We start from the raw sequence: 25,094 nt of genomic DNA, 5'->3' as shown, positions 1-25,094 counted from the left end.
GCCAAATTGTTGCAACCTTGTAAAGGCAAAAGCAACATAACTTGGCAACAGGAAGAATATGGGGAACAAAGGAGAGAGAGGAGTCAAAGATAAAACCAAGGCTACGTGTCTGTTCGACAGGGTGGATGGTAACAAACAGCTCCCTTGCCGTCAACAGCCCTGTTCAATAAATAGCTCACGACATCCTGGTTAATACATCTCATGTTGGCCTTGGTCCTTTATCTGGACTGAGATGCAGCAATTCTGAAATGGTGGGTCAGAAGGGCCTGAGAGGAAAGGAAATCATTGATTGCGCTGAGGGAATAATACCGAGATACTGAATTTTTTTTCTTGCAGAGATGATGGTGGAGGATTAACGGGTCCTCCGAGACAGAATGCATCTCAAGATGCTGTAAAATATTACTTCATTTATAATAAATAAAGTAATATCTTCCAGCACCATGAGACCCTTTCTCTCTGTGTGGATTTGTGATGGATGCTTTCACGTCTGTCCATGGTCAGAGGATTAACAAGCCCAGCATAATGTTAACAAAATATCAGACTCTGGCATGAGAGGCAGGTGGCTCTGGTGACAGTGAGGCGCTGGATCCCTTCCAGGCTTCATTCAGAACCAGTCGGAACTCTAATGGTTCTGATTGAAACCCAGAATAGATTCAATGCCCCATCGGCATCAGAGCCACCAACCTCCGTTGGACACTGGTCCAACAGCAAGACTATCTGGATGGCGAACAGAGCGGAACGCAAGACGCCTGGCCATCATCGAAACACAGATGGAACAGATTTAAGAAGTACATCGCTACCAGTGCGTCTACCTTCTCTTCCTTCTCCCCACCATGGTCCCCAGCTGCTCTTGCTCTTTCTCCTCTCTCTCATCTTTGCTCCCACTTGCTTGCTTGGCAGGCAGGGAACCAGGGAGCAAGGAGGCCGCGGCATCTGTTCCTCCCCCTCCTCACCGCCACCGTTGTCTGGGCCAGAGCGAGAGGCAGGTGAACAAGCAGGTGGCAAGGGTGAAGAGGAGGAGCAACTCTGGGGGGCTGTCAGTGGGGCCCTGTTGGGGTGTGTGCTCTCAGCAGATGCCTTACCCCACAGGTAAGGCTTCCCCCCAGTTATGCAGAACGTTTGGTTCTCCAGCCTTCAGAGCAGGACTGGAGCAAGAGCCCGTCCCCCAGCAGAAAGGGGGAAATTAATTTGGGGACAGGTTATATCTGCACACAGCTTCAGTCCACGCCAACCAGATGCAATCAAAAAAGAGGACAGAGCACAGCAAGAGGGCCCCCAAACACAGCAGGGCTGGCGTACCACCGTCTGAAGTGACTAAAGACAGATACATCGCTCTTGCTGTTCCTCCTCTTTGTCAGCGCTGCTTGCTTGCTTGACCAGTGCCCAGCCATGCCAAGCCCTGATGCTGGCCTTGCTTGCCATGGTTCTGCCAGCTGCCCAGGGGTGCCAGCCCTGCCCACAGGTCTTTAACCCGACCCTGGAGATGCAGAACGTGCTCTGAGAGTCCCCTCCCGCCTTCACATGCTCCCTTGGTAGAATGTTACCACTGAGGCCCGCTGCTCTGGATTAAAGATTAAAATATGAGTGGAATTTGTCAGGCAACGGGGAAAGGAGCCCTGGAGCATGTAAACACTGCCATTGCTTCAAAACAGAGATCAAGGCTTAGAGGGAGACAGCCAAGGCTTAGTTTTCCATGAGGCCCGGGCCTGGAAACTAAGTATGTCCTAATGGGGAGTTGCTTTGAGCATGTCAAAGAGGTCCCAGACCGGGGTGTGTGTGTCAGAAACAAAGGTTGCCTGCGCCAATCTTCTTGGCAGTTTGAGCTCCAACACCTCTCACATTTTAAAAATCATAGAATCATAGAATAGTAGGGTTGGAAGGGGCCTACAAGGCCATCGAGTCCAACCCCCTGCTCAATGCAGGACTCCAAGTCAGAGCATCCCTGACAGATGCTCCAGCCTCGTCTTGAATGCCTCCAGTGTGGGAGAGCCCTCCACCTCCCTAGGGAGTTGGTTCCATTGTCGTATTGCTCGACCAGTCAGGAAGTTTTTCCTGATGTTCAGCCGGAATCTGGCTTCCTGTAACTTGAGCCCATGATTCCGTGTCCTGCACTCTGGGATGATCGAGAAGAGATCCTGGCCTTCCTCTCTGTGACAGCCTTTCAAGTACTTGAAGAGCGCTATCATATCTCCCCTCAGTCTTCTCAAGGCTAAACATGCCCAGTTCTTTCAGTCTCTCTTCATAGGGCTTTGTTTCCAGTCCCCTGATCATTCAAGCCCCTGATCATCTCCAGTCCCCTGATTATTTGTGGGGAAGGGTGAAAAAAGAGGAAGGCAGCCTCCCATCTGCAAATACATTGAGGACTGGAAGCACAGCTTGATTAAAATGTGGCCTGGCTACCAGGGCCCCCCTCCTGCAGGGAGTCAACCTTGCCATCACCATTGTTACCAGGTGCTATTTCGCCTCATCCCCTTTTTCAGCATTGCCACCGCTGGCTTGCTTGGCAGGAAGAGCACCGGGGAGCAAGGAGCCCAGGGCATCTGCTGCTGCTGCTCCTCGCCACCACCGCCATCTGGGCCAGAGCGAGAGACAGGTGAACAAGCAGGTCGCAAGCAACTCCAGGAGGCTCTTGTCAGTGGGCCCCTGCTAGGGTGTGGGCTTTCAGCAGGTGCCCAACCATGCCTACCCTTGACACCAGCCCTGGACCAGGCAGGAGATGTTGGGTGGCAGGGATTGTTATGGTGAGGTGTCCAATGCCACAGCAGTGTATATTATGCAGCCCTGCACCCCCTTAGCTAGTCTGCTGCCCTCAGATGCAGCGAAGACCTCAGTCCCATTGCCAGGTTGAAATAAGATCAGCTGCCAGTGTGCTCAAGCTTTCGTGCATGAAAGTGGAGAGTCCAGAGAGGCAGGATCTTGTCCTTTGCTTCAAGCAGCAAAATGCCTTGGGCCAGCCTTGCATTTCCCCCTCCTGTAAGGACGTGTTAGTAAACTAGTTCCCCTTATGACCTGGACCCCCTGAGCAACCCCTTAAGGATCTCTTGCCTCCTTAAGAGCCCCACCTTCCTTCTTTTAAACTTCCTCTTCCCAGTAACGTGGGAGTTAGGCTGTAGACGTGGGGTGACTGATGCTCTAGACACAGGGTTTAACCACAACAGTTTACTTAGTAGATTTAAAGCAAACGAATTACAACTACAGCTATTTGTACAGTAGAGCTGAGTGATACAAAAGGCCTTAAAAGAAAATAAAAGTTGCAAAATGCAAGTTCCTTTACCCTAGCTGTCCTGAGACTTCTTTCTTTCTTTCTTTCTTTATTTTATTTTATTACATTTATATACTGTCTTTTTCCTCCTTAAGGAACCCAAGGCAGTATACATAATCCTCCTCCTCTCCATTTTATCTTCACTACAGCAGCCTTGTTAGGTAGGCTGGGCTGAGAATCTGTGACTAGTTCAAAGTCACCCAGTGCGCTTCTGTGGCCAAGTACAGACTAGAACCCGGATCTCCTGACTCCCAGTCCAACATTCTAGCCACTACACTACACTGGCTCTCTATTTTCCAGGCTGCTGATCACTCTTCAGACTCTGGCTGTCTCTCTGCTCTTACTGGCTCTCTTGCTCTCTTTATATACCCTCCTCCCTCTAAACCAAAAGTACTGCTTCAAACCTGAAGAAATGAAACTGATACTTAACCAGAGAAATGAAACTACTCCTCTCAGGGTTACACTCTCCTAACAGAAACTCCAGGCCTCTAAGCCTGACCATTTTTCCCTTTGCTTCTGTAGGCTTCAAACCTTCACACCGTAACACAAAACATGTAGGCAGCTATGTTGGTCCATTCGGAATCCAAACTCTACATCAGGGATGTGGAAGATATTAATTCACTTTGCATTTTCATGTGAATTTACCCAATTTTGCACTTTCAAACCAATATGCTAAATAAAAATCAAATTAGCCATCAAAATTTGCATTTCTCTAGGATTTGCAACAGAATTTTCTAATTAAAAAATGCATAGAAAATATGCATTAGAGGAAAGTGCATGCAAAAATGCATCTATTTGTGAAACCAATGCTCAGAAATGCATTATATTAGGAAAATTGCTTGCAAAAAATGGTTATATTAGGTAAAATTATGTACAGAGGGATGAAGTAGGAGAAACGCACGCCAAAATGCATTATCCATTGTCACGAGAAATGTTTTGTTTTATTTTTTAATTCTCTAAGTTCAGGACGAGCCGAATGAGAGGCGGAGGAAATGCACAAAGTTCAGAGTGAACCTAATTTAAGTCTGGAAACATGAGAAATGGAGAGAAGCTGAAACAGACAGATTCATCCTTCCCTACTCTTTATTAGGATCACAAGATGGTGAGCAATATTCATCATGTTGAGCAAAGCTGGTGGGGATTGGGAGGGAATGGGGCATGTTTTATCCCACAACACCGAGATGGGGAACCTCAGGTCCAGGGCTCAAAACCAGCCCTCTGGGGCTCCACCCCCTTTCCCCAGCCCCGCCCCCTTTACCCCGCCCCGCCCTCTTTCCCCCAGTCATGAAGCAGATTTTCTCAGCTTTTGTGCAGTGTTTTTCCCCATTCTAAAAGGCTAAAATGCCTCTCCTAAGGCTTAGTTCCTGGCAGGAAGAGCGTTGTGGCCCAGCCCCCTTTGCCTTTGACTCCCCCCACCCTACACACACACACACCACTGCAATGCAGCCCCCAAGTCCTTCCCCAAAATGGAAATTGGCTCCCAGGCTGAAAGAGTTTCCCCGCCCCTGCCTGAACAGTTTCCCCTTTAACAGAAGGGTAAGAGTGTTTAATAGACATTTTAACCTCGCAAAAAGTCTGGTTGTACTCACAGAACAGCTGGGCCTCAGAATATCTTCACCAACATTGACTACGTGGGGTGGGGATGGGATGGAAGGGAAACTGAGGCACACTGCATCTCGTGTGTGCGCGCGTGTGCGTGTGTTCTTTTTAAAAAGAAAATCATCCCCAAAGGCTGAAAGAGGGATAGAGATTTAACAGGGACTAGTTACAGGATTGGAAAGGGGATTGTCCCTTGTAGATAAAGACGGTTGGCACGAAAAAGGCCGCGAAATGTATGCAGATCCCAAACATATACAAGGTAAGAATGCTGATTCAATCACACAACAAGGGGAACCGCTGATAATGCTCTCTGTCCAGCTCCCTGTGCTAAGCTAACACCTCTTGCGGGAGGGGGAGAAACGTAGAGCCCTGATAAAATCAGGATGGAATCGAGTGGAATCTGCCGAGGCAGCCTGGTTCAGCCCTTTCACCCCCGGAGCCTCCCTTTGAGGTCTTCTTATTGAATGGCTGCTGCTTCAAGGAGAGTTGCACAGGCTGTCACGGTGAGTGTAATTATTCCACGCACACGCGCGCGCGTGCACACGCGCACACGCATACCTGCAAGCCCCTTTTTGTTCTAGAAATTGGAACGGCCACCCCAGCTACCTTTAAACACGATTGGGGCAATCCTAAATGGAGATGTATGTATTGTATTTTTATGCCACCTCTCCACTAAAGCAGCCTTCCCCAACCATGTGTCCTCCGACTTCGCATATACGCTGAAGGGATCCAAGCTAGCAGCCAGTGACTGACCAAGAAAGGGATCTTGGAGCTGTGGTGGACATTTTTATGATGGTTAATTTGTTGTTGTTGTTATTTCAGTTCATAACCCACCTATATGCAAATACTCTAGGCGAGGCACCTCAAAAGATTTCCTGATAAGGCAGTATGTAAACCTGAGAGAGAGAGAGAGAGAACAAAAGAGATAAATAGAGAGAACAAAAGAGATAAAGAGAGAGAGAGAGAACAAAAGAGATAAAGAAAAAGAGAGAGAGAAAGCAAGAACAAAAGAGAAAGAAAGAGACAAAGAAAGGGAGGGAGAGAGAGAGAACAAAAGAGAGAAAGAGAAAGAACAAAAGAGAACGAGAGAAAGAACAAAAGAGAAAGAAAAAGAGACAGAGAATGAAAGGAATGAAAGAGGGAGGGAGGGAGGGAGGGAGGGAGGGAGGGTGGGTGGGTCTGGGAGGACTTTAAGGAAAACAAACCATGTAATTGTATTAGGGATTATGCCCCCTGTGATGGGTGAAGACAGGGCCAGCCTGAGGGCACAGTTGGGCAGCTGCTCAGGCCCCCTCTCCATCTGGGCCCGCTGCTGCTCCTTGCTGCTGCTCCTTGTTTACCTCCTTGCTCTGCACAAGGGAGCAGTGACAGGGAGTGGGGAGATGGAGCCAAATTTTCTACACACCTTGAGCTCTCCCTCTGGAGCCAGCACTGCATGCAGATCCCATGAGGCACAACGCCAGTACACAGCTGCCCTGTTGCTCGATGACACAGGAGGCTCAGCCTCAGGGCCAGCGTCATGGGTAGTCATGGTTTGGCACCAGCCAAGGGCCCACACCCCAGCAGGGGCCCACTGACAGGAGTCCCCTGGAGTTGCTCCTCCAGAAGGAGCAGCAGCAGATGCTGCTGCCCGCTTGCCCGCTGGCTCTCTGCCTGCCAAGCAAGCAAGTGGTGGCAAGGAGGAGGAAGAGGAGGAGAAGCAAGAGCAGCTGGGGACCATGGTGGTGAGGGAGACTCACTGAAGGAGGGGGCCCATGGAGGGGGCCTTGCCCAAGGGCCCTCAAAACCTTGGAGTCAGCACTGCCCTTCCTAAAGAAGCTGCTTTTCACACTCATTCCAGATTTGTCCAGAGATAAATCTAGATAATCCTTTATTAGGAGTCCCCTGGAAACCAAGAACCTGATGAGCAAAGCTTCACAATCCCCGTCTAATTTTAAGAGGCTAGAAGACTGTCCGGTGATTCCGGCAGAACTCCCTTTGCCATCAGCAGGACAACTCCACGGGGTCACTGAGGAGCTTATAGGAGATAAGAAAAAAGGGGTAGCACTGGCAGCTGTCAAAGATAACGCACAGCTGAGGCTTGGCTCGTCTGTTGGTGCACGAATCGTAAGGTTCTGGGGGCCGTCGTAAACTTGCAGAGCCCCTGGTTGTTCTGCCTACCAAGACTTTGCCCAGGAAAAGGTAACGGAGCCCCCCCCTGGATGGCCGCGCGAAGCGGTGCGCAAAGTCCGCATTCAAAGAAAAATAGATGCCTTCCCCCAAGAGAGGTTTCGGCTGCCCCGGAAGGAAGGGACTGAAGTTCATCCGACAGATGGTCTCCAGGTTCTCCGGAAGGACTCCGTAGAAAAGGTGCTTCTCTAACCGAAGTTTCTCTGTTTTGGATTTTTCCAACATCATAAATTTCTTCTGGCTATATCCGAAGGAGAAAAAGACCAAGCAAAAATTAAGAGGGGGAGCTTGTCTGACATCATTTTAGGCTTGCTCGAAGCATTGAGGCATACATTTACCCAGAGGTCCTGCTGCGTGGAAGGCACATTGAAAAGAATGGGAGATGCACAAGAGTGCAACTGCTTCTGGATCATGCCCTTTGCAATGGCATATTTGCTGTTGTGCAGTCACTACATGTCCATTTCAGTGGGGATTCGGAGAATCATAGAATAGTAGGGTTGGAAGGGGCCTACAAGACCATCGCATCCAAACCCCTGCTCAGTGCAGGAATCCAAGTCAGAGCATCCCTGACAGGTGGCTGTCCAGCCTCGTCTTGAACGCCTCCAGTGTGGGAGAGCCCTCCACCTCCCTAGGTCATGGGTTCCACTGTCGTATTGCTCTAACAGTCAAGAAGCATGCATCTCACAAGCACATTAGGTACAAAAAACGAAAATGTTCATATTTCCACCTAATATCAACCATCATCTGATGTATAAAGACTCCCTCAAGTGGCCAAAATGCAGAGTTGCTTGTTCTGTTTATACACACAGCCTTTCTTCCAAGTGGCTCAGGGTGGCATATACATAGTTCTCCCCCCCCCCCTTTTTGTCTTCACAGCAACCCTGTGAGCGAAGAGAGCGAAGAGAGAGGTGGCCTCGAGGTCACCCAGTGAGCTTCATGGCTAGATCAGGATTTGAACTGGGGCTCCCAAGACCTATTCCAAGGTTGTCAAACGTGAGGAGCCAAATAAATACAGTTTCGAAGAAGTTCCTGGGGGCCATATTCCAGTGGTGGGCAGGGCCTCAAGACTACCAGCATATTTTAGGTTAAAGCTCTCGGGGGGGGGGGGGCGTATTCCAGCAGTGGGCAGGACAAAGGCAAAAGGGGTGGGCCAAAAATACAAACACAATACCAGCCTATTTTAGCTAAAAGCTCTTCCTGCCAGTAGCTAAGATTTAGGAGAGGCATTTCAACCTTTTAAAATGGGGCGGGGGAACGTGCAAAAGCTGGGAAAACACCACATGATCCTTGGTCAGGGGGAAAAGGTGGGGGCAGGGAAGTGGTGTGGCCATCTCGGGAACCTGCGAAGGCTGGGTAAAGATCCCAGGCGGGCTGGATGAAGATAATAGTGCGGGTGCCAGGTAAATGTCCCTCAGGAAGGAGTTCCAGAAGCGATGTGCCACCCCCATTAACAAGGCCCTCTCCTCCCTGGTCTCCATCCGCATCACTGGTGGAGGCACCACCCAGGGGAGAGTCTCCAGCAATGGTCGTTCTCAGCACGTGGGCAGGTTGATAGGACATCCATGTTTCTTCAGAAGGAGCTTCTAACACTGGAAATGGAGCATGGATAGCAGAGGCGCCACCTAGGATATGGTCAAAATAATCCTTCCTTCTATTTCTGATGTTCAGGGTTTGAGTGCCGTTGCGTATGTAGCCAAACAGCATCACGTGTGCAGAACAGGGAGATATCAGCTATCCACAAGTTTGGCGGAACCCTAAGGCAGAAGTTCCCAACGCAGCACCCATATGGGCACCCACAAAACTCCCCCCTTAATATATGTACATGGATTTCTATATAGCCAGTGTGGTGTAGCAACTAGAGTGTTGGACTGGAAGTCGGGAGATCCAGGTTCTAGTCCCCACTCGGCCATGGAAGCTCACTGGGTGACTTTGGGCCAGTCACAGACTCTCAGTCCAACCCTCCTCACAGGGTTGTTGTTGTGAGGATAAAATGGAGAGGAGGAGGAGAATGTACTCTGCCTTGGGTTCCATAAGGAGGGAAAAAGGCGGGATATAAACGTAATAAATGAATAAATATCGATAGCAATGAATACATATGAAATGCATACAATTTTCTAGCAAGTATACATAGGCTTCAACAAAACTGGGCCAAATATCTAAATAAGTATCCATCTGAAGGTGGCATCTATATGCCATTCAAATATTGAAAGCTTTGTAATGGCCTCAATCCATGGCATTATGGGAGGTGAGTGTTTAACTTTCCAGTGTTGTAATATCAGTCTTTTAGCTGTCAAAAGGGTGCGGAGAATCCATTTACACTGACCATTAATTCATTTCCATGAAGCAGGTAAATAATTTAAAAGAGTGTGTACATCAGTGAATATGAAAGACAAAGAATATTAAAGTTCCAGCATAGAATTTATCTGTGTACTAACCTCCTCTCCCAAAGAAGCAACTACTGGCCAAAACATACGTTTAAAAGAAGGCTTTGCTGTATTGCCCCACCAGCATTTAACTGAATTATACAATTCCTTATTAAAGAGACGTTGCAAAACAAAAGCTTTTGCTGAATAAGACGCAGCCTAAGACTTGACAGGTAGATGCCAAAGCGGCAATCCACTGATTAGACATTTTGTGGTGGTGCCCAAAGCAGTTTCTCAACCCCCCAAATGTGCCCATAGGTTCAAAAAGGTTGCGGACCCATGCCCTAAGGTTTGCAGAAATTCAAAAAATCTTGGAAGATCGGGGGGGAGTAAGAGTGAAATTGAGTACCCAGAGTGGCACAAATGCCAACAGTTTTTTTCCCTAGGAGAAATCCTGAGAACAGCAAAAGAGATCAAAAGCTTTTTCTTACCCGATATATTTGTCCCAGAGGTGGTCATTACGGATCCTGTGTATGGCTAGCACTAGAGCTTTGTCTTCTGGGAGAGTTTTGTAGAAGCGTGTGCAGACCCAGCGATAGGCAGCTTCGGATGGCGACACCTCCATTTTCACGTAAACCTGATCGCTCGTTGGCCGGGCAATGAAGGCAGCAGGATAAGGCCCGCAGTACTGACTCAAAGGTTTCTTCCGTGGCATATCAAAAGAGGCGGGTCTACGTGGGAACACCCTAAAGAGATCACGGCAAAACAAAATGGATCCATCCGCAGGCCACCAGAGTACCACCGCTGGACCCTCTGGGAAGGTTATCAAAGTACCACCGCTGGACCCTCTGGGAAGGTTATCAAAGGCTGCTAGTCCTGATGGCTATATGCTACCTCCTGTGTCAAAGGCAGTGTGCTGACATATCCCAGTTGCTGGGGAACACAAGCAGGAGGGCGCCGTTGCACTCATGTCCTGCTTGGGGGTTTCCCGTGGGCAGCTGGTTGGCCACTGTGTGAACAGAATGCTGGATGAGATGGACCCTTGCTCTGATCCAGCAGGGCTCTTCTGATGTTCTTATTAATTAAACAGTTAAGTTAAAAAACAACAACAGTTAAGTACGCTTAGGGCTCCATCCTATGCATGTTTAGAGAGCAAAAAAGTCCTACCATTCCCAGCATTCCCTAGCCAGCAGGGGGAAACCTAGCAGCAATGCAGAGATTTAAAATACAGATTTAAAACATCAGAGCTAAAAGATTAGGAAGCTACAATGCTAAAATACTGGGAGAATGAAAAGGTCTTCACCTGGCGCTGGAAGGAGAACAACGTAACGTAACATGGCTTTTTCTTATGTTCTTAAGCAGGATGCTGAACAAAATGGACTGTGAGTCTAATCCAGGAGGGCTTTTCTTACCACTCATGCTGCTGTATTCTTTGTCAGAATATGGTCTGCATCTAGCTGTCTCTTTAAGCCTCCTCATACCCCTGTTCCTCCCTGAATTTTTGATCAGCATCATTGCCATAGGATGCTGCCTGTCCAAAAATACCCAAAGTTTGTTTTATTTGTGTTCCACTCTGTTTTGTGTCTCATGCTGCACAGTACCAAAGATACAAGTAGATACTTCCTTGTGATAAGACAACTGTGTCTGGAAAGATGTCTTCTTATTGTTTTCCATAGTTTTTATTGATTTTTACAAATAAACCATCAATAAGCAATAAAACATCATGGGAATGCACTGAATATATTCAGTCATCAATATCAAGTATTAGATTACAGAGATTGCATCACCTATAATCCATTTATCCTACCCCCTTCCGATTCTGTTGTCCTAATAAATCATTCCATAAGTGACTATCAGTTTGAGGCAGTTTTAATGTTTCCTTGTGCCTAATCATGTAAGTTATAATTGATGCCTAGTTCACAATAAAGGTCTTGGCTGATTGGAGAACTTCCTTGTGATAGGAGAAGTGTGTTTGGAAAGACATCTTCATTTTTAAATAGTTTTTATTGATTTTAACAAATCAAACATCAATCAACAACAAAACATCATGGGAATGCATTGAATACATTCTGTCATGAAGATCATGTATTAAATTTCAGGGAGTGCATCACCTATAATCTCTTCATTTATCCTACTTGTTTGTTTATTTATTACATTTCTATACCACCCAATAGCCAAAGCTCCCTGGGTGGTTCACAAAAATTAAAACCACAAAATGCAGCATAAAATACAATATAAAATATAAAAGCTTAAAACTATAGTATAAAAGTACAACTAGAATACAACCTAGCAGCAATGCAGAGATTTAAAATACAACAGCAGATTTAAAACAACAGACCTAAAAGACTAGAACACTAAAAAGCCTGGGAAAATAAAAAGGTCTTCACCTGGCACTGGAGCACAACATAGGCACCAGGCAAGCCTCTCTGGGGAGTTCATTCCACAACCAGGGTGCCACAGCAGAAAAGGCCATCTTCCTGGTAGCCGCCCACCTCATTTCCTTTGGTGGGGGCTCCTGGAGAAGGACCACTGAAGATGAACTTCATTTAACTTCACTCTTTAAGGGTGCAATCCTGGCTGGGGCATGCTGGGAGTTGTGGGACTTTTTTTCCTGTCTGAACATGCATAGAATTGTGCCTTAAATCACTAAGAAAAATGGTAAAAAGGACCAGTGGCAACTCATAACCTGTAAGACCCTTGATACCTTGGGGTAACTTTTACCAGGAACTCTGAACTTTAGAACATTGTCGCCAGATCTGTAGACACCATCAGCTAGTTTAGAAAGTCATTGCCCCAGAGTGGATCAATGCAAATTATTCTAATAATCTGGGGCAGTGCTTTCAAATGTTCAAGGCACTGTACATTCTCAGGTTACATTCTGTGCATGATTACTTGGGAGTAAGCCCTATTCACATCCATGGGACTTACTTCTGAGTGAACACGTGCAGGGCTGTGCCATTAGCTCTCCTTACAAGAACCCTAGACCAATACATATGGCAGGTGTAGTGGGAGCAGGACTGAAGGTGAGAAGTAGTGTGGGCCTTAAGGCCAACCAGAGGATGCATAGCTCATGCTCTTAGGGTGTGCCAGCTTTTTGCTCTTCCTGGTAGCGAGATCTGCTGCAGAAGAGTTGAGCCTCTTCCAGATGAGGGCCCAGTTCAGTTTTGGAGAAGCTCTCAAGGGCTGTATTCCAATGGTGGGCAGGGCCAAAGGCAAAATGGGGCAGAGGCAAAATTCCCCAAATACCAGCTGGTATCAGGAAACCATTAAATGATTGCTGGTTGGGGGAAAGGAGGCTGATGTCACATTCCTGCGTCCTCTCCCTTTGTAATCAATACACTCCAGGAAACAAGGCTTTGAGCTACACAGCTTTATTAGTTAATGAGTAGCTTCTTTACCCCCTTCATGGATCTCTGCCTTGTTGTGGCAAAGGGGCTTGCATAACTCAGTGAAGCCATAAGCTATGCCATGCAGGGCCATCCAAGACGGACAGGTCATGGCAGAGAGTTCTGACAAAATGTGGTCCACTGGAGAAGGAAATGGCAACCCACTCCAGTATTCTTGCCAAGAAAACCCCACGGAACGTATCACAAGGCTAAAAGATATGACGCCGGAAGATGAGCCCCTCAGCTCGGAAGGTGTCCAATATACTACTGGGGAAGCACAGAGGGAATTTCCAAGTAGCGCCAGAAAGAGTGAAGCGGCTGGGCCAAAGCCAAAAGGACACTCAGCTGTGGATGTGTCTGATGGTGAAAAGAAAATCCGATGCTGTAAAGAACAATACTGTTTAGGAACCTGGAATGTCAGATCAATGAATCAAGGTAAGCTGGAGGTGGTCAAACATGAGAGGGCAAGATTGAACATCGACATCTAGGGAATCAGCAAACTAAAATGGGCAAGCATGGATAAATTTAATTCAGGTGACCATCATATCTACTATTGTGGGCAAGAATCCCTTAGAAGAAATGGAGTAGCACTCATAGTCAACAAAAGGGTGGGAAAAGCAGTACTGGGGTACAATCTTAAAAACGATAGAATGATTTCAGTACGAATCCAAGGCAAACCGTTCAACATCACAGTAATTCAAGTCTATGCCCCAACCACTGAGGCCGAAGAAGCTGAGGTTGATCAGTTCTATGAAGACCTACAACATCTTCTAGAACTAACACCAAAAAAAGATGTCCTCTTCATCATAGGGGATTGGAATGCTAAAGTAGGAAGTCAAGAAATCACCGGGATAACAGGCAAGCATGGCCTTGGTGTACAAAATGAAACAGGACAAAGGCTAATAGAGTTTTGCCAAGAGAACACGCTGATCATAGCAAACACTCTTTTCCAGCAGCATAAGAGGCGACTCTGCACATGGACATCACCAGATGGTCAATATCAAAATCAGATTGATTATGTCCTTTGCAGCCAAAGATGGAGAAGCTCTATACAGTCAGTAAAAACAAGACCTGGAGCTGACTGTGGCTCAGATCATGAGCTGCTTCTTGCAAAATTTCAGCTTAAATTGAAGAACGTAGGGAAAACCACTAAACCATTCAGGTATGACCTAAATCATATCCCTTATGAATATACAGTGGAGGTGAGGAATAGATTTAAGGGATTAGACCTGATAGACAGAGTGCCTGAGGAACTATGGACGGAGGTCCGTAACATTGTTCAGGAGGCAGCAACTCAATCCATCCCAAAGAAAAAGAAATGCAAGAAAGCCAAGTGGCTGTCTGATGAGGCTTTACAAGTAGCTGAAGAAAGAAGGGAAGCAAAAAGCAAGGGAGAAAGGGGAAGATATATCCAACTGAATGCAGAGTTCCAGAGAATAGCAAGGAGAGACAAGAAGGCCTTCTTAAATGAACAATGCAAAGAAATCGAAGAAAACAACAGAACGGGAAAGACTAGAGGTCTCTTCAAGAAAATCGGAGATCTCAAGGGAACGTTTTGTGCAAAGACGGGCATGATAAAGGACAAAGAAGGCAAGGACCTAACAGAAGCAGATGAGATTAAGAAGAGGTGGAAAGAATACACAGAAGAAGTATACAGGAAAGATCTGAATGTCCCTGATAGCCATGATAGTGCGGTCACTGAACTTGAGCCGGACATCCTCGAGAGTGAAGTCAAGTGGGCCTTAGGAAGCATTAGTAACAACAAAGCTAGCGGAGATGACAGTATTCCAGCTGAGCTATTTAAAATCCTAAAAGATGCTGCTGCTAAGTGCTGCACTCAATATGCCAACAAATTTGGAACACTCAACAGTGGCCACAAGACTGGAAAAGGTCATTTTACATTCCAATTCCAAAGAAGGGCAACGCCAAAGAGTGTTCAAACTACCGTACAATTGCGCTCATTTCACATGCCAGCAAGGTTATGCTCAAAATCCTACAAGCTAGGCTTCAGCAGTATGCGAACCGAGAACTACCGGAAGTACAAGCTGGGTTTCGAAGAGGCAGCGGAACTAGAGATCAAATCGCCAACTTTCGCTGGATCATGGAGAAAGCAAGGGCATTCCAGAAAAAGTCTATTTCTGCTTCATTGACCACGCTAAAGCCTTTGATTGTGTGGATCACAACAAACTGTGGCAAATTCTGAAAGCGATGCGAGTACCAGACCACCTTACCTGTCTCCTGAGAAACCTGTACGAGGGCCAAGAAGCAACAGTAAGAACCAGACATGGAACAACCGATTGGTTCAAAACTGGGAAAGGAGTACGACAAGGCTGCATATTGTCGCCCTGCTCATTTAACTTATATGCATAGTACATCATGAGAAACACCGGGTTGGATGAATCACAGGTTGGAATTAAGATTGCCGGGAGAATTATCAACAACCTCAGATACGCAAATGATACCACCCTAATGGCAGAAAGTGAAGAGGATCTAAAGAGCCTCTTGTTGAGGGAGAAAGAGGAGAGTGCAAAAGCTGGTTTGAAACGCAACATTAACAAAACTAAGATCATGGCATCTGGCCCCATCACTTCCTGTCATATGGAAGGGGAAGAAATGGAAGCAGTGACAGATTTTATTTTCTTGGGCTCCAAGATCACTGCAGACGGTAACTGTAGCCATGAAATTAAAAGACGCTTGCTCCTTGGGAGGAAAGCTATGGCCAACCTAGACAGCATAGTAAGAAGCAGAGACATCACCTTGCCGACAAAGGTCCGTCTAATCAAAGCTATGGTTTTCCCAGTAGTAACGTATGGCTGTGCGAGCTGGACTATAAGAAAGGCTGAGCGCCGAAGAATTGATGCTTTCGAACTGTGGTGCTGGAGAAGACTCTTACGAGTCCCCTGGACTGCAAGGACGTCAAATTAGTCCATACTAAAGGAAATCAACCCTGAGTGCTCATTGGAAGGACAGATACTGAAGCTGAAGCTCCAATATTTTGGCCACCTAATGCGAAGAGAAAACTCCCTGGAAAAGACCCTGATGCTGGGAAAGACGGAAGGCAAAAGGAGAAGGGGATGGCAGAGGATGAGATGGCTAGATAGCATCACCGATGCAATGAATATGGACTTGAGCACGCTCCGGGAGAAAGCGCAGGACAGGAAGGCCTGGCATGCTATGGTCCATGGGGTCACGAAGAGTCGGACACGACTGAACGACTGAACAACAACAAGCTTCTTTACAAATGCAGATTCTAGGAAACTCTCAGACTGCAATGAAACAGCTAATCCACACATCCACACATCTACAAATATCAATAGAGGAGACTAAGTGGAAGTTAGAGAAGTTACCAGCAGTCTGGGCATGAACTTCATGGCCAGACTTGCTTTGCAGGGATGCCACTCCCTTAGGGTGGCTCCCTCCCACGTTGGCTTCCACAAGTGGCCAACCTGGCAGAGCATCTGAGCCCTGCCCCTAACTTTTCCCACTCTGTGACAGACCCTAGCATCCCTCAAGTCACACTCCTCACTCTCCTCCTCCTCCTCCTCCGAACTCTGAGTTCTCATGGCGGAGGAATGGGGGAGCCGTTCAGCCTGGGCCATCTGTGTGTCAAGGTCTTGGGAAGAAAGTCTCATCGTATCTGGGGTCGCTAGGGAGGGTGCCTCCCTCTATTCTAGCTGTTCCCCTTTTGATTCTGAATCTGAGATGCCAGACATCCCCACAGGCTCAGTTTCATTCCTGACACCTGAGGTTTTGTTACAGCCCTTGCAATGCTAGTCCCACAATCCAAAAAGCAAAGGAACTGCCATGTTCAGCTACACATGCACAGCCTTTGCCACATACTTCAGGTGTGAGATCATACTGAGAAGCGACCGGTAGGAAGGTCGGTGCTGAACCTGACGAAAATAATGCTTGACCACGTTACGTTGCTTGAGACTCTGCAGATCCACCACGTACAGGATTCCCCTTCGCTGGAAGGTGTACTCATCCATCCCATTCTCAAAGGCAGAGAGCAGTTCACTGAAGAGAGGCTGAGGACAGAAAGAGTGGAAAGGAGGGGAGGCAAACATTAGAAAAGGCAGGGCCGGACCATGACATTTTGCTGCCTGAGATGAAAAACAAGATGGCTGTCAGGATTCCTTTTGCCCCCACTTAACTTCAAATGCCAAAGCACACACAGAGACAAGAGGCTTCTGTCTACAGCTTTTAATCCATTACTTCACAGGGTCATACAGATGGAAATTTGCAGTGACTCTCAGTCTACAAGGAAATGCCTTCAGCAGGTTCAAAAGGTAGTGCCCACTGTTTGAAAGGGAGGCAGTCTCACTAGCCTAACTTAAAGGGGGGGGGAGGTCTCGCTCTCTCGTGAGCATTCTGAGTGCAGCCTTTCACGCAAGGCCAATCGTGTCAGGGTGGACACTGAGCGCATAGAATCCCAGAGTAGTTCTGATTCTGAGGAAGAGCAGCCGTTCCTGGGAGAGGAGCGCGCTCATCCTTCCCAGGGCCAACAGCTGGCAGAGATTCCTCCCACCGGCATTCCTGGCATAGATAGCAGTCCTGGGAGTGAGAGAGCATGGGAAGCAGACTTGCTGGACGCACGACGCCGACGCAGGGAGAGGCGCCAAATGGAGGGCGCGGAAAGGAGGCGTAGTGCCTGGTTGGTGCGCAAACAACGGTTGCGCCCAGAGGATCCAAGGGAAAAGGGGAGGGACTCTCCCTAGCCCATACGTTCAGGATCTGCCAGTGATTCTCCTTCAGATGGGGACCAAGTGTTCCAACTTAGGGCATAGGTACTCTGCTGCTCATATCTAGTTGCTAACAGTAGAGTTGTTAAGTTGTAAAAGAGGAATAAAGCTTTGAAAAGAATCCCTTTGTCTGTGTCTGGACTTGGCTACTGGATTAGACTGAGAGAGGCCTCAGGAGCCCTTGACAAATCGGGCAGACTGTCTAAGTTCCACCCCTGCCTTCTCCCTCTTTGCTCTGTGCCTGCGCCTGGCGTCTATTAAATCAGATTCCCCAAACCCCACCTCCCCCTGTTTGCTATCCCTCACGGGGTGTGTGTGAAGAGGGACCCTCCTCCTCTGCCAGCTGGACCTTTGAAACCTGAGGAGACTGCCTAGTCATGTCTGGGACAGCCTGGGAAAATACCTCCCCCGTGTCTGGCAGTTCTTCTTCAGAATCTGAACTAACATCCCACTCCCTGCACTCAGAAACACCCCTGACAATGGCACCCTCTCCCGTTCCATGTACAAAAGCCGGCTGGACTGTTTCTTCATCACTGACAATAGAACAGCATCTTCTGCTGCACCTGAAGGCAGCAGGTTAGCTTAGTGGGGACTGGGCAGGCTGCTTAGTGCTCAGCTCTCTCCTCCACTGTCTTGCTGTCACCTCCCAGCATCTGCCACCTGAGGAGACTCCCTCACTCTGCCTAATGGTAGGGCCGGCCCTGGGAAAAGGCGATCTTATAACAGGGATGGGCGAATTTGGCTATTTCCGGCCAGTGTCACATTTGCATGCGGTTTTGCCCATAGCTCTCTTCAGTTGCCGCATTCATCTACAAGTTTTTAAAAAATCCTCTCTGGATGCATATTTGAATATGTACACATTTGAATGTGTGTTGTCTCTCAAAAATTTAAACACACCTTTTGATACATTATTTTGATATGATAAAATATTTACATGATAAAATATATTGTATATTTTATATTATGTTTTACTATAGTATCGTAGTTTATAGTTTTAATGTTTTTTTTTTAAATAAACCGCCCAGAGAGCTTCGGCTATTGGGTGATATAGAAATGTAATAAAATAAATAAATTTCAAACCACTGGAAACCGTGTCTCATTTCATTCCTGCACTCTGTAAACTCTTATTTATCTGTTACTGTTCTCCCCATTTATATTTTGTTTGTTTGTTAATGCATTATCTTATTGTGTTTTATTGCTCGTATTCCGTTTTGGGATTATTTTATAGAGACCCCATGTGGTGTAGTGGTGAGAGTGTTGGGCTGGGGCTTGGGAGATCCGGGTTCTGGTCCCCATTCAGCCTGAAGCTCACTGGGTGACTTTGGGCCAGTCACTGACTCTCTGCCTAACCTACCTCACAGGGTTGTTGTGAGGATGGAGAGGAGAAGGAAGATCTTGCACACTGCCTTGGGCTCCTTGGATGAAAAGGTGGGATATAAATGTAACAAATAAAACTAAAATAATGAAAAGTGGGTAGGACGTTTCTTAAATAAATAAATAAATTCTGGATGCTGTCCAATAAAAGCATTGACTTTGGCACTGGCCGTGGTTCTTTGTTGCTAGGGAGCAGTAGATGGAAATCCTCCCCACCTTTGGGGGAGGATTTGAGGGGGACGTGGGCAGGGAACTTGGGGACTGTGACCCTCTGCTCTCTGCTTGCTCAGATTCCCTGGGCTGTGAGGGGTCAGGCATGTTAGGGCACGCAAGTGGAATGCGTACAACATTTCGGAGAAGCCCAAAATCTGGTGGGTAGCAAAGTTCTGATTTGCATATTAGTCTGATGTGTACAGATTGGGTGGTTTCATATAGGAAGTTCGAATTCTTCCAATTTCACTGTGTTATATCAGGCAGAAGACAACCTTGGTGATACCCTTGTCTAAGTTCACACTGGCATCCCAGCCTTTCATAGGGGAAGTTTTTTATTTATTTTGATTTATATCCCACTCGTCCTCACAAAGAGCCCAGGGCGGCTAACAGCTTATACAAAAAACAGTACGGCACAATGAACAATATTAAAATAATTACTCTAAAATCGCAAACATGTAACAGAATACAAGAAAACCATCCACACGATCAATCAATCAAAGAACAAATAAAACACCTGCCTACACCCCAAAAACCTGCACAATTAAATAGATCTTTAACCAGCACCAAAATGATAACAATGTGTAGGGCAGTCAAATCACTACTGGAAGAGAGTTCCACAGCTGGGGTGCTGCCACCAAAAAGACCCTGCCACAGAGTTTCAGGCTAAGGAAGTGTTCATTCTTGGCCCTCGCATCCTGCTCCTATTTGTTCTTCAGCTATCTTCACTTCTGCTATGGTTTTAGGTCTACCGGCATGGAGTTCTCCAGGCCAAAGTTGACACAACAGGGGCAGACATGTTTATTGTTCATGTATCTGACCCATTCACACCTCAAGCAAGGACTGGGACGATCTAGTTTTTACATCAAAAAGGGTGTGTGAATATTTGAAAAGGAGAATACTACTCATAAACCAAACAACTGACCATATAAACAGAAATGCCATGTCTTCTTTCCTTACCTCTTTATATTTTCGCCATTCTTTACCACATTTCCAAAATACTGCCCACTTGGTGGTAAATAATAAGTTTTGGTTTGGATCAGAGGTGTTTGAAAGCCGCCTCACTTGATCGTAAGTCCCAACTGTTTTTATCTTCAGGGAATTTAATGAAAATTTCAGACGATTATTATTTCTAGGAAAAACATAAAATAATTGTTTTAGTACAGGTAAAACATTTTTCCCATAGTTTTGACACACATTCAAATATAGGGGCTTCTACAGCCAAACTAGCATGAACTCAAATGGGATGTTTCTATTACATTATTAATTGTTGTTTAATATTCATATTTCTTGTACATAGTAAAGGAAGGTAATTATTTTTAAGCCATTCGCCGTACATGAATCATTCCCTTTATTTCCAATGTTCAAGCTGTGAGTGCCGTTATTTATTTATTTATTAGATTTATTAATCGCCCATCTGGCCAGTCACCCAGCCACTCTGGGCGATGTACAACAATAAAAACAGTTTATACAATAAAATTCAACATTGAAAACATCACATTTCTAAAATTACCCTAGCCCCCCCCCCCCATGCCTGCCTGAACAACCATGTTTTTAATGAGTGGCGGAAGCTCATTAAAGAGGGGGCATGGCGGAGTTCCCTAGGGAGGGAGTTCCACAGAGTGGGGGCCACCACAGAGAAGGCCCTCTCCCTCGTCCTCACCAGTCTAGCTGTCCTGGCTGATGGGACAGAGAGAAGACCATCAGAGGCTGATCTTGTTGAGCAGCCTATCTGGTGTTGCTGGAGGTGCTCCTTGAGATAGGCTGGGCCGGAACCGTATAGGGTTTTAACGGTCAAAACCAACACCTTGAATTTGGCCCGGAAAACAACTGGTAGCTCATGTACCCAAAGCATTGCTCATATACCCAAACAGCAACACCCACACACAAGATGGGGGTGTTAGCAGACTTGAGGGGCCATCAAGTTTTGTAGGAGTACAAAAATATTTCGGGAGGAAGCTTATGGGGGCCCCCCAAAACAGCCCAGTGAAGACTGAGCATGCTCGGGGGGGGGGCATGGAATGCTGACTGACTGAGAGGAGGGGGAGACCGAAGGACTGTGGCTGGCTGGCTGGAACACTGAATGGAAGCACCTCTGGAGAGTGCCAGGCTGGGGAAGACTTCCCTATACTTCCTCCAACTAGAATCTGATGTCTGCCTCCTTCCTAACTCAACCTGTCCAAAAGGTGCACAACGTCTCTGTTGACGTCGCTGTAAAGCTTTTCCAGGTGCTGCTGCGTGGCGTCACTCAAGCTCTGCCAGGCCAGCGTCTCCTTCCTCCGTAACTGCCAGTGGTACGGAAAGCGGGTGTGATGGCGGGGACAGTCTCGGGCAGCGGTGCATGCTCCTCGGAGGAAGTCGTCGCAGATCTTGATCGAATCCTCCTGGTGGACATGAAAATGGAACCCGTCCTCGCCGATCAGCTGCTCTGGACTTTGTCCAGATGACATTTCTCTCTCTCTCTCTCTCTCTCTCTCTCTTGCTCTCTTGACTTTGAGGTGTAAGGATGTGGACTTTATGGCAGGAGGGAAGATTCCCTCTAGGTTGAAGAAACAAAGATGAGAAGAGATCTGGAGTTCAGTTGTCTTGGAAGACCTGATTCCTGAGGGATATACAGAAGGTGAAATTCGTATGTTTTGACCATGAGGCAAGGGTGAGAAAAACCGGTGTAGGGCAGGGGTTGAGGAGCCTCAGGCTGCCTAGATGTTGCTGGACTCCAGCTCACAACAACCCCAGCAAGTACGGCCAATGGCTGTCTCCAGTATCAGAGGCAGTATGCCTACGTACACCAGTTGCTGGGGAACATGGGCAGGAGGGTGCTGTTGCTCTCACGTCCTGCTTGTAGGTTTCCCATGGGCCACTGCGTGAAGAGAATGCTGGACTAGATGGACTCTTGGTCTTATCCAGCATGGCTCTTATGTTCTTATGTCAGGGGTGATGGGCATTGTAGTCCAGTAATATCTGAAGGGCCAGAGGTTCCCCACAGCTGGAGTAGGGTATGATAATCTTTGTACCCAAGAGAGGGTAGGAAGCGGGACCTAAACCACAACCTGACCCCTCCCATTTTGGGCCCTGACACATATAGGAGAGCCAGTGTGGTGTACTGGTTAGACTGGGACTTGGGAGACCTGGGTGCTGGTCTCCACTTGGCTGTGAAGCACATTGGGTGACTTTAGGCCAGTCACTGACTCTGAGCCTAACCTACCTCACAAGGTTGTTTTGAGGTTAAAGTGGAGAGGAGGGGAGGATCATGTATGCAGCCTTGGGCTTCTTGGAGGAAAAGGTGGGATATAACTGTAACAGCCCAGAATCCAGAACGTAGGTTTTCCTTTAGTGCTCTTTTCCCCATTGCTATACTTCATACATGCACACCACTGTCCCTCCTTTTCTTTCTCGGGACATGTCTACACTAGAAAAAATTATATTGGTTTTAGACCACTTTAACTGTCATGGTTTCTTCCAAAGAATCCTGAGAAATTTAGCTTGGCAAATTACTAGGAATTGTTAGAGGTTCCCCTCTGCCTCATGGAACTATCCATGGGAAGAGGAGATGGTTGCTAAACCAGTTCCTTTATCTTTTTCCTCAGGAAAGATGCAGAACAATCAAAGGAGATTCCCAACGGGGCTGCTAAAGCAATGGTTGAAAGAGAGCATTCTTTTCCAAATAGTCAATGATGATAGAAGTTCCCAACGAGGCTACCACAGTGGCGTTGGAAAGAGAAATGAGGGAACAGGCAGGAAGATGCCACATGAGGATCCACACTGAGACGCTAGGGGCGGCTTCCCACCCAAAATCTATAGAAAGTTCCAGAACAGGGCTCCAGGCAGGTGCAGAGCCCATATGCGTGATGCACGGAGACCATGAAGAGGAACGAATGGCTTTATGGGGAAATGAAGGAAATGAACATGCTTTCTTAAGGCTTAGCACATTAAAGGTACATTCCTATGCATGTTTAGACAGAAAAGAGTCTTACATTTCCATGCTGGCTGGGGAATGCTGGGAGATGTAGGACTTTTTTTCCTACATCTGGGGAATGCTGGTAGTTACAGGTCTTTTTTTTCTGTCTACACAGGTGTCCTAATAAACCCTTGTCACCTAAACAAGAAACAAGAACACAAGAGTGACAACATCCCGTTGCGGTCTGCTAAGCACACTTACGAGGGAGCAACTCAGTAAGCTCCCTTTACAATGCTCATGAGGTTTCACTGTAACTTTGGCTAAATTCAAATCCCGTATGCTTGCGCACCATTGACCTACTTGGGGCTGATTTGTGGTGGAGGCAGAGTTCCTCTGGGCCTGTATTATTCTTGCTCTCCTGGGCAACCTAATCTCACAGGCTGCGATACCACCCTGCCCATACCCAGCCCAGTTACATCACAATCACAGCTTGCGACATCACATTATCAGAGGTGCTAAAAGAAGAACCGAGCGAGCTGTGTTTCCAAGGGCGCAATCCTATGCATGCTTAGACAGAGAAAAGGCCCCAGATTTGCTGGCTGGGGCATGCTGGGAGTTGTAGGCCTTTTCTCTGTCTAAACGCATAGGATTGCGCCCTAAGGTAATGTGCAAAGGTGTGTGTATGAGAGAGAGGCTTTTATGGTGGTCACTTACATGTTGGCAGAAAACAGGAAAGGTGTCACCGAAAAAGTCACCACTTTTCATAACATTTGCATATGTGTGCATATGTATAGCTTCAAATTTAGAAAAAAAAATTATTTAATTATTCACATCAACATACATGCAGATGTGTTAGTGGGGGCATAGTGCTCCCTTACACCTTCTCCCAGCAAGTCCTGGCGTGGTGAGATGCCCCACCATCAGAAATGTGTCTGTGGTGTCAGATGAAGTATGTTTTCAACTCAAAATATTAGAAAAGTATGATAACCGCCAAAGTAAAATTTGAGGTAAAATGTTACTGTTGCTAAGAACTAGCGTTTTGGGTCATTTGGGGGTATTTTTCTAACCCCATATGAAATCTGTCTCGGATGAGGTAAATGTTCCCAGTGAAATCCCGTGGTTTATGCCAGAAGAGCAGAACTTCTGTCAGCCTGAGGGCAGAATTTCATTTCAGAGAAGTTTTTGGGGGCTGCCTTCTGGTGGTGGGTGGGGCCAAAGGGGAAGGAGCCAAAATGCCAAAAATACCAGCCTATTGTAGTGTTATGCATTCGGGGGGGGGGGTAGTGTGGCTTGGGGTGCAATCCTATCTAGATAGGCGTCTGCCTCCAAACTCGGAGGCGACCACCTATCCAAAGCAAGGCAGGAGAAGCACAGGGGGGATCGTTCCCTCCATGCCTCCCCTGCCCTTTTTCTGCTAGACGGCCGTTTTGGGGGGGAGGCTGCTGTACGACACACTGGATGTGTCATACAGGCAGATCCGCTCTCCCCTCCCTGGAATGCCCCCAGCCCTGTCCCTTTTCAGCTGCTCCGCTCTCCTCTTCCAAGTGTGGAGGACGGGGCTTCTCCATGCTGCCTCCGAGGCAGTGCGGACGTGGGGGAAGGTCAGTTTTCCAGGAACCGAGGTTGGTTCCCAGAAAACAGCATAACCACTGGCCGTCTAGCCGCTGTCTAGCGGCCATAGGATTGCTCCCTCCGTTACCGTTTTGAACCCTGGCGTCTCCTTTAGAGCTGGGGGTAGCAACATTGGGTGGAGCATCTTTTGAGCTGTCTCTTCTGTGTGGGCTGAATTAAAGAACAGTTGTGTTTGAGACCTGCTGATTCTGCTGTCATTCCTCCTATCTATACAACATTTTGTGGCGACAAAGTGTAACGGCCCCAGGCCTGTAACCAAGTCACCTGTAGTTTTAGAGGGGCCTAGAGATCCATAATGCTTGGCTTAGGTTCATTATTAGTGCAATTCCCTCACTAGTGCATGTGAGATGAGTCAAAGGTCGACAGCGCAGCCTCAGCACATTCCACGCTAACGAAGGCTAGTATCTTATCAGGGCCTGGGATGTGCCTGAGAAGTGAGGCTGTGTTTATGCCAAGCTA

At 47.2% G+C, this 25,094-nt stretch overlaps 1 protein-coding gene across 1 annotated transcript; it reads right to left on the bottom strand.

The window, feature by feature from the left end:
- Nucleotides 1-6,844: 6,844 nt before the first annotated feature.
- On the bottom strand, nt 6,845-10,108 carry LOC146336211 (protein mono-ADP-ribosyltransferase TIPARP-like). The gene is made up of 2 exons (XM_084819266.1): nt 9,885-10,108; nt 6,845-7,271 (listed from the first exon to the last, which is right to left on the bottom strand). Exons 1-2 carry the CDS (start codon nt 10,106-10,108, stop codon nt 6,845-6,847), a joined length of 651 nt encoding a protein of 216 aa, XP_084675392.1.
- Between the last annotated feature and the right edge of the window lie 14,986 nt (nt 10,109-25,094).

Source organism: Heloderma suspectum, chromosome 13, assembly GCF_057233095.1.
Source record: "Heloderma suspectum isolate Gila_16-S chromosome 13, 16-S_ref, whole genome shotgun sequence".
Taxonomy (NCBI): Eukaryota; Metazoa; Chordata; class Lepidosauria; order Squamata; family Helodermatidae; genus Heloderma; species Heloderma suspectum.
This window is presented reverse-complemented; position numbering and strand designations above follow the sequence as displayed.